Source organism: Mus pahari, chromosome 10 (assembly GCF_900095145.1).
Source record: "Mus pahari chromosome 10, PAHARI_EIJ_v1.1, whole genome shotgun sequence".
NCBI lineage: Eukaryota > Metazoa > Chordata > Mammalia > Rodentia > Muridae > Mus > Mus pahari.
Window position 1 is genome coordinate 58,493,731 of NC_034599.1, and position 12,508 is coordinate 58,506,238.

At 45.8% G+C, this 12,508-nt stretch overlaps 1 protein-coding gene across 3 annotated transcripts in view; it reads right to left on the minus strand.

Annotated features, from left to right (window-relative positions):
* Iqch (IQ motif containing H) overlaps positions 1–12,508 on the minus strand; it is a 184,620-nt gene that overhangs the window by 167,276 nt on the left and 4,836 nt on the right. For all 3 annotated transcript variants that reach the window (XM_021207472.1, XM_021207470.1, XM_021207469.1), the window contains exons 2-3: positions 8,391–8,513; positions 7,713–7,804 (exon numbers count right to left, since the gene is read on the minus strand). In XM_021207472.1, the coding sequence (XP_021063131.1) occupies positions 7,713–7,804; positions 8,391–8,513 (215 nt within the window). The remainder of the gene's footprint in view (positions 1–7,712; positions 7,805–8,390; positions 8,514–12,508) is intronic.

The window sequence follows — 12,508 nt, forward strand, 5'->3', positions numbered from 1 at the left end:
GAAGGGAAGGGAAGGGAAGGGAAGGGAAGGGAAGGGAAGGGAAACCCAGCTCTCAGCTCTCGAGGAAGAGTATTTCACCAAAGGTTTAATATGACCTGGAGAACTGTAGATCCTAGGCTGGTCCCCCTCTCCTATCTCACCTAAGGTAAAAGCAGACAGTGCTGAGGAAAACTTACAAAGGCCACAGCCCCAGGACACAAACCTCACCAAAGACCTGCCTATAGGAACACAGACAACTTCCGGTGCACTTACACGGACAGCCACTGAACCCTGGGCACAGGAGGATTGTAGATAAAAGGGCTGCAGGGGGCAGGCTCTAAAATGGAGTTTCTGAGGAAACCCAGAGACACATGGAGACAGATGCAGGAGGAAAGTGAACGTGCAGAGGACTAAAGTCACAAAAAACAGTAAACACTGTGTGATTTCTAGCCACAGTAGCCCTCGAAGGAAAGGTCTAGGTAGCCTGTCCCCACTGCGACACTTCACATCCATTAAGAACACAGAGGTACATAAAGGCAAGAAAAATAGTTCAGAGTGACATGCTAAGATCCAGAAACTGACTCCCTGGTGACGGATATTTGGAATTATCCAGCCTGGAATAGAAAATAGCTATGATTAATATGCTGAGGACCTTCGTGGAGAAGACACGTGTCAGAATAGATGTGCGTCTCCTAACAACCTCAGATGGAATCAAACAAAATGCCGCACTCATATACAATGTAAGAAACAAATGCCTCCGACAGGTTACACATAGGCAAACTTGCCGAAGTGCAGAGGTGAGAAAGGGTACACAAAGCATAGCAGAATACCCAAGAACTGTGGGACACCCACACAGGGTGCAGTGTCCACACAATGACAATGCTGTTAGAGGACAAAGGGACAGAACAGCGAGTAATAACAGCTGAGACGTTTCTGGAATTAATGACAGCTCCAGGAATCTCAGAGAATACCGGCCTGGAAAAAGACCCTAAATTATAGTTAGGCATATCAAATTCAAATGACGTAAAGACAAAGGGAAAGTCTTGCAAGAGAGAAAGAACGCCTTCCCATGGGGGAAGGACTAGACTCCGAATCAGTTGGTGCCTGTTTTCACAAACCAGGCAAGTGAGGAGAAAGTGGGTTAAAGTCTTCAAAAAATGGAAAATACATATCAAGCTGGGAAAAACCAGGTCCCAAACTGAAGGAGAAACGAAGATGCAGATCACAAAGCTTTGCAGACCAAAGCTCAAAAGCCAAATCAAAACTCTTTGAGACTGAGATCTGTATCAAAAAAAAAAAAAAAAAAAAAAACCCAAAGGAGAACTTGAAAGGAGAATGGTGCCAGACAGACGCTCCTGAGGCAGAGAACAGGCAGTCTCCGCCATGTCCCTCACATCCTACAGCCCCAGCTGCCTTCAAGTTTCTTTCTCCCTCTCAGCTAACCTCTGCCCCACTCTCTGAGGCTGTCTCTCATGGTGGATTGTCAGAAATTGTATTTATGACATTATGACTCAGTCTAATACTATTTATTAAACATCCAAGTTGCCTTCATGTAGACTGGCAAGTATCAATACTCACTCTTTCTCCTACGTATATGTCACAGGTGCGCATGCACACACACACACACACACACACACACACACACACACTGGGGTAGGGTGCAGGGACCAGGAAAAACCTGAGACTCAAAGCTGTAGTTCTGAGACTTGCATCCTGGACCCAAGATGCTTTGCTCATGAATGACAATGAGTGACAGCAAACCTTCCTCACTGCACTCAGCATGGAGAGATTGCCTGCCCCCTTTTTCTGCTGCCCTGGACTTCCCTGCTTCTCACTTGTTTTCTTGTTTACTTCCCCACCCCCACCCCCACCCCACTCAAACACAAGCACAATCGAGTGTAAGGCAAAGGCTGCTGGTCCAGATGGCAGTCACTCTGTAGTGTCATGAGTGGTGCACGGCCACTAAGAGCAGTGTGAGCAGGAAGTCAGACAGCACAGAACCAGAGTGGCTCATACAGGGCAGTTCAGACTGCTCAGACTAAAATGGCTACTTCTGATAATGTCCTTATCTCTAGAAAGCCTTGCCCTTGCCAGCCCCACTGATGACTTTGTGTAGCTTCTGGCCATTTGCACTACTCCACCACCAGATTCCCCCTCGAGTACTAGTCGCTGACAAAGAAAACCACATTTATGAAAAGCAAGCTATGGAGTCAAAGGAGAATCCCAGACGGCGGCCATTCCATCTGGCCAGCAGTATAGGCCTCGCCACTGGCCACCTCTGCGATTCACACGTCAGTTTCTTCATGGGGAAAATATCAACCTTATGGATTTAAAGAAAGAGAAAATACCAGATTTTTTTATACCTAAAGAAAGTCCTTGGGACTGGGGAGATGTCTCAATGGGTGAGGGTGCTTGATGCACAAGCTTGATGCCCAAAGCTGCTGAGGGCAGAGACAGGAGGATCACTGAAGCTCGCTGGCTGCCTGCCTAGCTCCAGCGTTAGTGTGAGACTCTTTCAAGGGAGCAAGGCAGAGAGTGGCAGAACAGGACACCTGAAGTCTTCTTCTGACTTTTGTACACACACATGTGCATACAGTACACATGTATGTATACACAGCTCACAGGATCATGAAGACAACCTTAAAGGAAGTCCATTTCAACCTGTCAAGTGTTGTGAAAGCACTGACAATGCTGGAGGTCATGCGGTATGAGGAGGGGACAACTGTGGTGTGATTGACCTAGATCACTTTCAGGGGCGCTCAGTTCACGATGCACTCTTCCCTCTTCTCTGGAGTCTCAGGGAGAGGAAAACCTCACACGCCTCAGCTAGGGCGGCTCACAGGAGCTGTGCTTCTCTGGCAAAGGAACATCGAGGCCTCAGTGCTTGCTGTTTGGCCCACTCTCAGAGAGACTCCATGACACCCCCCACCCCCGACACCTGCTGCAGCCTTAGGTTTAAGAGATACTGGGGACTCCTCCCAGTCTGACCACAAGGTCCTAGCCCCGGTTTTGAGGTTTTCGTTGGCCTTTCATAGCTACAGGCAACAGCAAACTTAGGACCAGGCTCTTCATCATTCAGAGGCTGCCCATCCAGGCAACCAAATGAGTGCATGCTCCGCCTAGGGACTTCGAGCACAAATGCCTGTGTTAGAGACACCAGGCTCTGGCATCTCCCACCTCTGACTGGGAGTCAATCACAGAGAATCACAAACCTGTTTGAGAACCATGACCAGGCAGTAGGTAAGATGACAGCAGTATGTATAAGAAAGGCATAAGAATTATATTTACATAAGAAAACAAATCAGGAATGACTGTGTACAACTGTCCAAGTTTGCTTTTGTGGTGCTGTGATAAAGTAACTTAGGGGAGGAAAGGGTATCTTTCAGGTAAGAAGCCCTCACTGAGGAAATTCAGGGTAGAACCTGGTAGAACTGAAAGCAGAGACCGTGAAGGAACACTGTACCAGCTAGCATCCTCCCTCTGAATCTTGCTCAGCCACTTTCCTTATGAAACCTGGGAGCATGTACCCAGGGGTGGCCATCACGCACAGTGGGCCAGGCCCTCCCTCGTCAATCAGCAACTGAGACACTTCCCCACAGACATGAGCAGAGCCAGTCTGATTCTGTCAGTGTCTCAGTTGAGACTCGCTCCTCCCAGGCAGTTCAAGGCTGTGTCAGGACAACTATAACAACTAACCAGCACAGCTACTTAATATGCTTGTCACAGCTCCTTTGCTCTCAGGTAGATAATCACTTGACCCAAGAGACTGTCATGAACAGACTTGGTTCCAAGTCTAGTGTGGTCTGCCGAAGATGACACACAAAGCAGGCTGCAAAGCCCAGAATTCCTTAAAGAACTATTCTGAGTATTTTTCTAGCTTTGACTTTGACCTATCTCATTATGTCTCGAGCTACATCCAACTTCAGTACCATACACCCATGGGATGCTCTCCTGTAGCGATCCTAGAGACCTGGTAGGCTTGCTACCTTCCTGAGAGGAACACAAATGATTATACAATTGTACAGAAGGCAAAAGAGAACATCCAAGGACCACATGTGGATGCCAACCCCATGCCCTGGTCCATATCTTCTTCCACTCTTCTAGACCCTACTAAGGGACAAGCCTTAGCAAGAGAGGAGGACCAGATAAGAGGCATCTCTCCAGAAATGTTGTTTTATTCCATTTGTTACTAGTTAGCTCTTTTCGGCTCTCAAACAACTCCCACCCTTTCATCTGAGACAAGGGACAGAGAAGCAGCTCTGAGAGCCACGCCCTCCATTCTGAGACTGTCAGATGTCCTGTCAGATTTGTTTGATGCCTTGGCACACATTTAGTCTGCCTACTGCTGGCCTGGCTGTCACCTGGGCTGGCCTCCCACTGTCTGTTGTGACTTCACACTAAAGCTCAATAGCCTAGGAGTGACTCTGTATATTTTCTTCTCCAAAAACCCTTCCTTATTCTTCTCTATGGATTCCTTGCTTCAATCTGCCAGTCATAATTTAACCCAGTTAAGAGTGACAGTCCTAAACTTAAAAATTAAGAGTACAAATGAGAGCTTCAAAGATGGCTCGACGGGTAAAGGTACTTGTCACCAAGCCTGGTGACCTAAATTTGATTCCCACAATTTACACATTGAAAGGTGAGAAGTGAGTCCTTCAAGTTGTCCTCAGACTTCCACATATGGTGTCGGACACATGCACACACACTCACATACGCACACACTCACATACACAAATAAATGTTTTTAAAATGTATATATTTTTAAAAAGGTTAAAAATGTCTGACAACTAAGGTTTCATCAGTATGGGCTGGTATATTTTATCTCATTGACTTGTGTAATTCATTCGTTTGTTTGTTTGTTTGTTTGTTTTTTAATTTTCATCAGATTTACAAGGATTTCTTTTAAGAATGTAAACAGACTGAACACACTGCAAACATCATTACACAATCTTTCAATAGCATTAGAGTCAGAAGATTGGGTTCTCTGAGAGTCTCTGTAGAATCTTTGGCCATGTGATCTGTTGCAACTTACTCAGCCTTAGATCATTGTCTATAAACTGGGGATAACGACCTACCCTGTGTGATCGATCAGAGGGCTGACTTCAAGGCAACACACATCAAGGTGCTTTGTGAAGCTTTGGCACTAAGCACACACGTGTGCCCTGTTGCTGGCTCTGTTCTTTCCAAGCCCTTTCCACAGTCAGCTGCCCAGATGCTTCCAATGTAAGTTTTGCTCTCACTCTCCCTTCCAAGGTTTGGGTCTAAGCTTCTCAGATGAGAAGCTGTGTTGCAAGGACAAGGTCTGTGGCTAATGGACATAGCTCCCATATCTAAAGCACGCTTGGCGAACAGCAGCCGCGCAGTACATGCTTGCTACATGAACTAGAGACAGAGAAGCCATCGGATGACTGTGGGCAACTGCTGCTGACCCAGCTGCTGATCTCGCTATACTGGCTCAACCATTGTCTAAAGCGTTGTTTCCAGAGTAATCTCTTATACTGGCTCAACCATTGTCTAAAGCGTTGTTTCCAGAGTCATCTCTTATACTGGCTCAACCATTGTCTAAAGCGTTGTTTCCAGAGTCATCTCTACAAAGAACTACTGCCACTAAGTCACAAACTGACATGAAAACCATCAGTGCTTCCCCATTTCTAGGAAAATGAGTTTAGATTTTACTCTTGCCTAGTCTGTCCCCCAACCCCCGCTCTCCCTACCCACCCTCCCTCCCCCTCCCCCCTCCCCACTCTCCCCCCCAGCATGCTGATATGCCTCCCTGCTGAACAGACCCTCAGTGGTCACTCTCTATGTGGCTTTTATTTGTGCTATATTATTCTCCCCAGAAAAGGGCTCCCTTTTCCTTTCAGTAGGCCTGAGTCCATGAACTACTTTGCCCCCGAACTCTCTACAGTAGCCCCAAGTAACCTCTGCACACGCCAACCGGCTATACTTTAGTCTCCGTTTAACCAGGTGCTGTCACGCACTGTGATTGTCACCAAGTTAGTGTCTTTGCTCCAAATGTAGATTCTTTTAAATCCCACAGAGCACCGGCCACAGTGCTATCCCAGTGTACAAGTTCCTCTAAGCCTCCATAATATGAATTAGATATGGGTTGATACGACATTCTCCCTCAAGACAAAAAGGAGAATGAGGTTTTAGATTCAAACACCCAGTCATAAGTGTATTATGGTGGAGTGTCAGTATATTGTTACAGCAAAGAATTATGGGTGAAGTCAGATATGAAATCCAATACTAGGGGGTCTGAAGCAGGAGGATCACTGTCACTGAAGCCATTCTGATGGTGACAACATATTCCTGTACCATGTTGTTCACCATTTGGCCAGCCCCAGGCCCATTCTGCTTTCAGAAGCTCCCAGATGGAATGGATTTTCTCTAATTCCTCAGGATGAGAGCCCTGTGGTTATACATCAATGAGGGGCCCAGAAGGCAAATGGAGGTTGTGCGCCTGGGGGTGGAAGTAGAACCTTACCCATCTCTCCTGAGGCTGCCTTCCCAGTGCCGTGACAAGTCTTAAAGGGGACTGTTCCAGTCAGCACTTAGCTTATGAGTGACCCTGTGGCAGAGGCCCTTAGCAAGGCTGTGCCTATCTATATTCCTGACAACAAACCATGAGGTAATAAGCTTTGGTAGCCTGAGACATTAACTTTGGATAATCTGTTATCAAACAGTAGTAATCACCACCTCGGTGGTGAGGATGAAATTGGTGAAGATGGAGTAGTCTGAAAGGACTGGTGCTAATGGACACAGGCTGGGGAAATGTGGAGGACAGGGCAGGGTCGCCTCTACAAAAGGTGATAGATACCCGTGCCACCAACTCCATGGAGAGGGACATGGAAAGGGCCATATCAATGTCACTGCTCAGCACTGAGACTTGGCTCTGTCCACACCGTTCCACGTTACCTTGCAGTTCACAACACTCGCTCTACTGCTAACCATTGGTCACGTGTGTCCGGTCCATACGCAAAGCACAAAGAAGAGTCACAAGGATTTAAGACCGACTACCAAGCATAATCTATATTCCCTTAGGAGGAGGCCCACGACCAGGCAAGGGCACTTCTTTTCAATTCAGTTTGAATTCAGCCAATCCTCTCTTCGTGTATATTACATAATGGGGGTTTCTCTTGCTTACTGCGGATACCAAAATTACTTTTAAGATTTATTTTATATGTATGTGTTTGTATGGATTATACGAGTACCTGTATGTATGTGAGTGCAGGCACAGGCATGCATTCTATACACTGTGTGTATTAGGAGACAGAGGTGTGCCTGCAGAGGCCAGAAGAGGGTATCAAGTCTCCTGGAGCTGGGGTCACAGGAAGATCCGAACCACTGTGGATGCCAGAGACTGAACCCAGGTCCCCTGGAAGGGCAGTATGCACTCTTAGCTTCTGACCCATCTCTCCAGTCCCCAAATTACTTTAGTCATATGGAATTACAGGGCTGTAAATGAAGTATCACGTGATTGAAACACTGTAAAACCCAACCCATTTTCACTGAAATGTTACCTTGGAGAATTTTAACTATTTCTCACCAAAACACAACACAATCTAAGACCCCAAACAACAGCCCTGCTGGCAAGCAGTAGGCCTGAAAGTAGCCTGCAAGCAGGTGTCCCTGAATCCCAAATTGTGATGCTAACTTCAAGCAATTTTGCCTAAGAGATGAAGGTTCTCAGTATTACTGACTTTGGGCTCTAAGGTGACTGCTTTACTTACCATTTGGAAGTGATAGGGGAGTCCAAGCTTTTCTTCACAGGAGCCATCAACACCTCCTGGTTTACAACACCCAGATACTTGTTGATGTGAATCTGTTACAGAAAAGTTAAAGCTTAGGCCATTGTGGTGATGTAAGATACGGATTTCTAAGTTAGAGGCCAGCCTGGGCTACAAAGTGAGTTCCAGGACAGCCATGGCTACACAGAGAAACCCTGTCTCAAAAAAAAAAAAAAAAAAAAAAAAGATACTTAGCTAATTTACTTCATTTCATTAGGTCAATACTTTGAATTGTGTACTTAAGCCCCCCCCCACCCTAAATGCACAAACACAATGTTATTGCATGCCTAAGGTAGCATTAGGCATCAGAAGACCAAATTACTTCAAATGTCCCCAAATTATAACGAACAATTGAGCATCAAAGCTTCATTGACCTGTAGCCCTCAACACAACTGAAACTTCGTACCACAGTCAGGAAAGGGCGTGGCTAAGGACATCTGACACACAATGCCAACATGGAATAAGGTCTTTTTGCTACTTGAGTTTCAAGCAGCAGTCTGAGGAAACCTCTGATGGCCACCCTAAGCCAAGCTCTGCTAACCAACTGCATAGGGACCTATGTGAGCCACCAACCCCTGCCCTCTTCTCAGTGTTTTACTTACTGTCCAAGGCTTTACTTACCTTTAACCCCAGCTCAGTCCTTTGGATTGCTGTCTCAAGATTTTGAATGTCTAGAGGGTCTCTTGTTTCCTCAGCTGAGAATTTTATTAATTTTTCCTTTAACTGATGAAGGTCCTCGTGAACCTGAATGTAAAAAGTTTATATGTATGTATGTGTGTATTTACACACACACACACACACACACACACACACACACACATAGTCTACCTGTTGCTAGGTTTTGTTGTTGGTTTTCGAGACATGCTTTTACCCAGTCTGGGCTAGCCTTGGATTTTTCACTAAGAAGCCATGGATGACCTTGAACCTCCTTATACCTCTATCTCCACCCTCAGAAACTGGAATCACAGGTGTGCACACACGCTGGCTTTTACTCGGTGCTGGAGATTGAATCCAGGGCGAGGCAAGCACTCGAGCAGCTGAGTCACACCCCCAGCCCTGCAGTTACTGACTGAACAGGCCTACAGTGGGCTTGGGTTGCTAGACACACATGGCTTTATGGCAGTCATTAAAAAGGGCTGCTTCTGTGGCTTTAGGACAGTCTGAATTAAGAAGATTATTGCTAGCCGGGCGATGGTGGCGCACGCCTTTAATCCCAGCACTTGGGAGGTAGAGGCAGGAGGACTTCTGAGTTCGAGGCCAGCCTGGCCTACAGAGTGAGTGCCAGGACAGCCAGAGCTATACAGAGAAACCCTGTCTTGAAAAAACAAACAAACAAACAAACAAAAAAAAAAAAAAAAGAAAGAAAGAAAGAGAGATTATTGCCTCAGAGTTTGAACAAGGTTTCCGTAGCATTTGTTTAGTGTGATGAACGGAGACAACAAGTCTGAGCCAGATGCTGATCTCTACAGACCAGTTAAGGTTCAAAACAAACAAACAAACAAAACACGGGGAACTTCCAGCAACAAAGGGCTCTTGAGAAAGTGTACCTTTCAAAGGTACAACAAATGCGCCCACAGGCCAGGTGGCTCTCCCTTCAGACTGGTTCTGCCACACCGTGCGCTGAGGAAGCAGCTATGTCAATGTGCCTTGGATTTTGTTTTTGCTTAGTGAGGAAAAGAAAGCAGCATACGCCATTGCTTTAATGTGCCCCTCCTCCAGTGGGTGCTTTCCTTAGAAATGGTGAGCACGTTTCTGTCTGGCACCCTTAGGATCAAATGGGCACTGTGACACAAGGAAGCGCTGACTCGCTGCGTGCATGTTAGAAACCAAACCAGATAAATGCAGATGGCACTGATTATTGCATGGGCTGCTGCCACAAGGAAAACACTTTGTTAGGCTGATGCATTACCTAGACACCTGTTTCAGCAGCAGACACATCAACAGCAATCTGCAGACTGGGTTGCTAAAGGCACTTTGAAATGTCTACCTGTGCTCTGGTAGGGTAACTGGACTCACATTGGCCCAGCCTATGATATTGCTTACTTGGGGATGTTCCCATGGAACCAAGGGCCATATTCAAGAGGCAGAATTTGCATCTTTTCACTGATGGGCATTAAAGTCTGGCAGACACATTAAATTATTTCTACTCTGCTCAAATCGTTACACAGAACCTCCAGGGCTCACAGACTGATACCCAAACACACTCCCTGCTTGCCTGTAGGGACCAATGATGAAGAGCTGTGTGTTCTGATTCTTTTGTCCAAATCAGGGCTGCAACCTGACTTAGCATCTCCTGTGTGCAGTGTAATGGGCAGTTCAAAGGGAGAGTCCTTTGGGTGCATACATTTTGGTTCCTCTTAGGAGTAAACTGACTGTTTCCACTTGCAGCTCCTTGGACCTTTCTGCGATGTCTTGCAGCCGTGTGAGGGGGTGAAACTGAATTGAATTATTCAGCAGGGTACCAAAGGTTTTAGTTTTCCTCCATCCTCCCCTTGTGTGGACAACAACACTCCTTCATAGAGTTGTGAGAGAATATGCAACAGGCCCGATGCATAGGAAGAACTCAACAATGGCAGCTGCACACAGCTCCTAGCATTAACTCGAAGCATTCAATTTCCACACGTGTTATTCAAAATTTCAGCACCTCCTCTAGTTCCTTTGCCAGAACAGAATCATTTCCCTACTCTTTGGAATTAGTAAACGAACATGAGATAATGGACATAAAAATGAAGCGGTACAGGCTTGGCTGCCAGATGCCTGTGAGCTGGAATCCTGCCCGACCCTGGAAAAGGTCCAGAGGCTCCTACGGGCGTAGTGTTCTCACCTGGAAAACAGCTACTTCAGAATTCGAGTCAGAAATAATGTGTGGTGTGTTTTGTACAGGCTGTGGAGCCTCTGCTCTATGCATTGAAAGCCACTGTATATAGGACTCACTGTATGTAACTAGCTGATGCTTCCTTCACTGTATCGCTGAACAGAGTTGCTCGCTTCATCTCTCTCAAGAGCATCCTTTGGTTCTTGCTAGGTGATTTTGTTCTCCCCTCTTTAGAAGTCCCTGTTTGTGTGACTGCATTAGAGACGAGCACCATGGGAAATGTTACACCAGACCTGGCAGGAAATGAGGCTAAATTCTATGTTTCTATATTTTCTTCAGTTACATCCAATCTCCCATATTGAAATTTTACAGGTCACCCATTATCTTTATGAACATCAAAAACATTACATTTTCTGCTTAGAAATGATTATTGTTTTGACAGTCTGGGACAGAGTCATTACTAATAGAAACCCTTGAAAGACGTAATGCAGCAAAGATTTGCTGTAAATCCTGAAAACAATCCATGAGACCAGACATCACAGAGTCATTAGCAACATAAAATTCCATTTTGTTCACCTCTGCTCAGCACAAACTTGGCTGATTTGTCCTCCTCTCTTGGAATCCCTTTTGACCTCGTTCATTTTGGTATTATATGTGCCTTATAGTCACACATGGGACTGGTGAAAGACAGCCGGCCAAAGTACCAAGCTGTCAATTAGTTTCAATGTTTCCAAGCTACGTGTTAAGATCCATGTTAAGATACATCTGCTGGACTTTTGTAATATAATGTCCAAAACTAATGTAAAGAAAAAGACCAGGTATCCTTCATTACAGGAACATATGCTAAATATACTCAGATATACTTGCACAGACCTATACACATGACCTGCTTAAGGATCAATGGATGTTACTGCTTTTATCAAATTATGTTACAGGTTTGTACTTGGCTTTCTTTTCCAGACTGAGGCCTAATGCTCTCCTAATATGCTTGTTAGGACTCCACGAGATAGCCCGGAGCTCCCAGCAGAGCAGGGCTCCCATAGACTGGCTCTGTAATGACTCCCACTACTCCGCCTCACTAATCTGACCAGCTGAGGAAAGATTCAGCTAAAATTGTAAACAACAAACACAAATCCCAATTATAGGCCTGAAAGCAAAAGAAGCTGTAGTTGCAGAACGTTGCTAAAAAGAACTCTATGAAGCTGCTATTCTCTGGTTCCCCTATCAGAATACTGACAACTGCAACTATTCTAGAAAAAAAAAAAAAACCTAACAGCTTTCCTGGCAAGTTACCCAGATAGTTTGAGTACAGCAGTATATAATACCCAGGTACTACGTGAGTCTAACTTTGCACCTAAGTATTTCAGATCTCGTCTCTCAAAGTACCAACTGCCTTACTTTGCCCTCTGCTGCTGTGAAGAACACCATGACCAAAAGCAACTTGTGGAGGAAAGGGTGTGCTTCATCTTACTGCCCTCGGTCCATCAAGGAGGGCCAGGCCAGGGCAGGAGCACAAGGTCAGAACTCCAGCTGGGCTGCAACTTGAAACAGAAGCCATGGAGGAACTGTTTACTGTCCTGTTCTCCAGGGTCATGCTCAGTCTGCTTCCTTACACAACCCAGGGGCATCTGCCCAGGGGTGCCACCATGCACAGTGGGCTGGGCTCTCCTGCATCAGCCAGCAATCCCCAAACACCTTAGACCTGCCTACAGGCCAGTCTGATGGAGGCCATCCCATAGGTCAGACTCCATAGGTAACTGGACTCTGCCAAGTTGACAGCTGCCTAGAACTCCATCTGAGGATCAGTTCCACTCATCGAAAGGGGTTTCTATGTATGTGAAATGTTAGTCTAGCTCTAAGCACTTGTTTTTAATTTTTGAAAATTTGATTATCATGGAATCCTTCTATAAAAATCAAACCATAC